The 618-nt window shown below is 34.6% G+C and overlaps 1 protein-coding gene across 1 annotated transcript; it reads right to left on the bottom strand.

Moving 5' to 3' along the window:
* Window positions 1-348: 348 nt before the first annotated feature.
* Window positions 349-592, bottom strand: Tsp_14109 (conserved hypothetical protein; the record flags this gene model as incomplete). Its single annotated transcript, XM_003368528.1, has 1 exon — window positions 349-592. A coding segment is annotated over one exon (244 nt), but the record flags the coding sequence as incomplete, so codon positions are not given.
* Window positions 593-618: the final 26 nt, after the last annotated feature.

Genomic DNA, 618 nt, shown 5'->3' with positions numbered 1-618 from the left:
ATAACATGTGTTTTTGTGTTACAGAATCAGTCTCGTGATGGAATTTACGTTGTCACCGTCAGAAGAAGAGTTTGTCAATTTTCCTGATTACATAGCCACTATTGATAACGATATGTGGAAGGAACAAGGCTATGTAAAAGTGGTGGCCCCAGAGAAATGGAGAAAAAGTATCGTTTATGATAAGACAGCCATAGATAATATGACACTTGAAAAGTATGTTGTTATTGGATTCTGGAAGTCTTTGCCTGTAGATTTAATGTGTTTTTGATTTACACACACACACACACACACACACACATATATATATATATATATATATGTGTGTGTGTGTGTGTGTGTATGTAAAAATCAAAAACACATTAAATCTACAGGCAAAGACTTCCAGAATCCAATAACAACATACTTTTCAAGTGTCATATTATCTATGGCTGTCTTATCATAAACGATACTTTTTCTCCATTTCTCTGGGGCCACCACTTTTACATAGCCTTGTTCCTTCCACATATCGTTATCAATAGTGGCTATGTAATCAGGAAAATTGACAAACTCTTCTTCTGACGGTGACAACGTAAATTCCATCACGAGACTGATTCTGTAACAAAAAAACAAATGATATAA

The sequence above is a fragment of the Trichinella spiralis genome (assembly GCF_000181795.1).
Source record: "Trichinella spiralis strain ISS 195 chromosome Unknown Scfld2320, whole genome shotgun sequence".
Lineage (NCBI taxonomy): Eukaryota > Metazoa > Nematoda > Enoplea > Trichinellida > Trichinellidae > Trichinella > Trichinella spiralis.
Note: the sequence above shows the minus strand (reverse complement) of the source record. Positions and strands in the feature narration are given on the sequence as shown.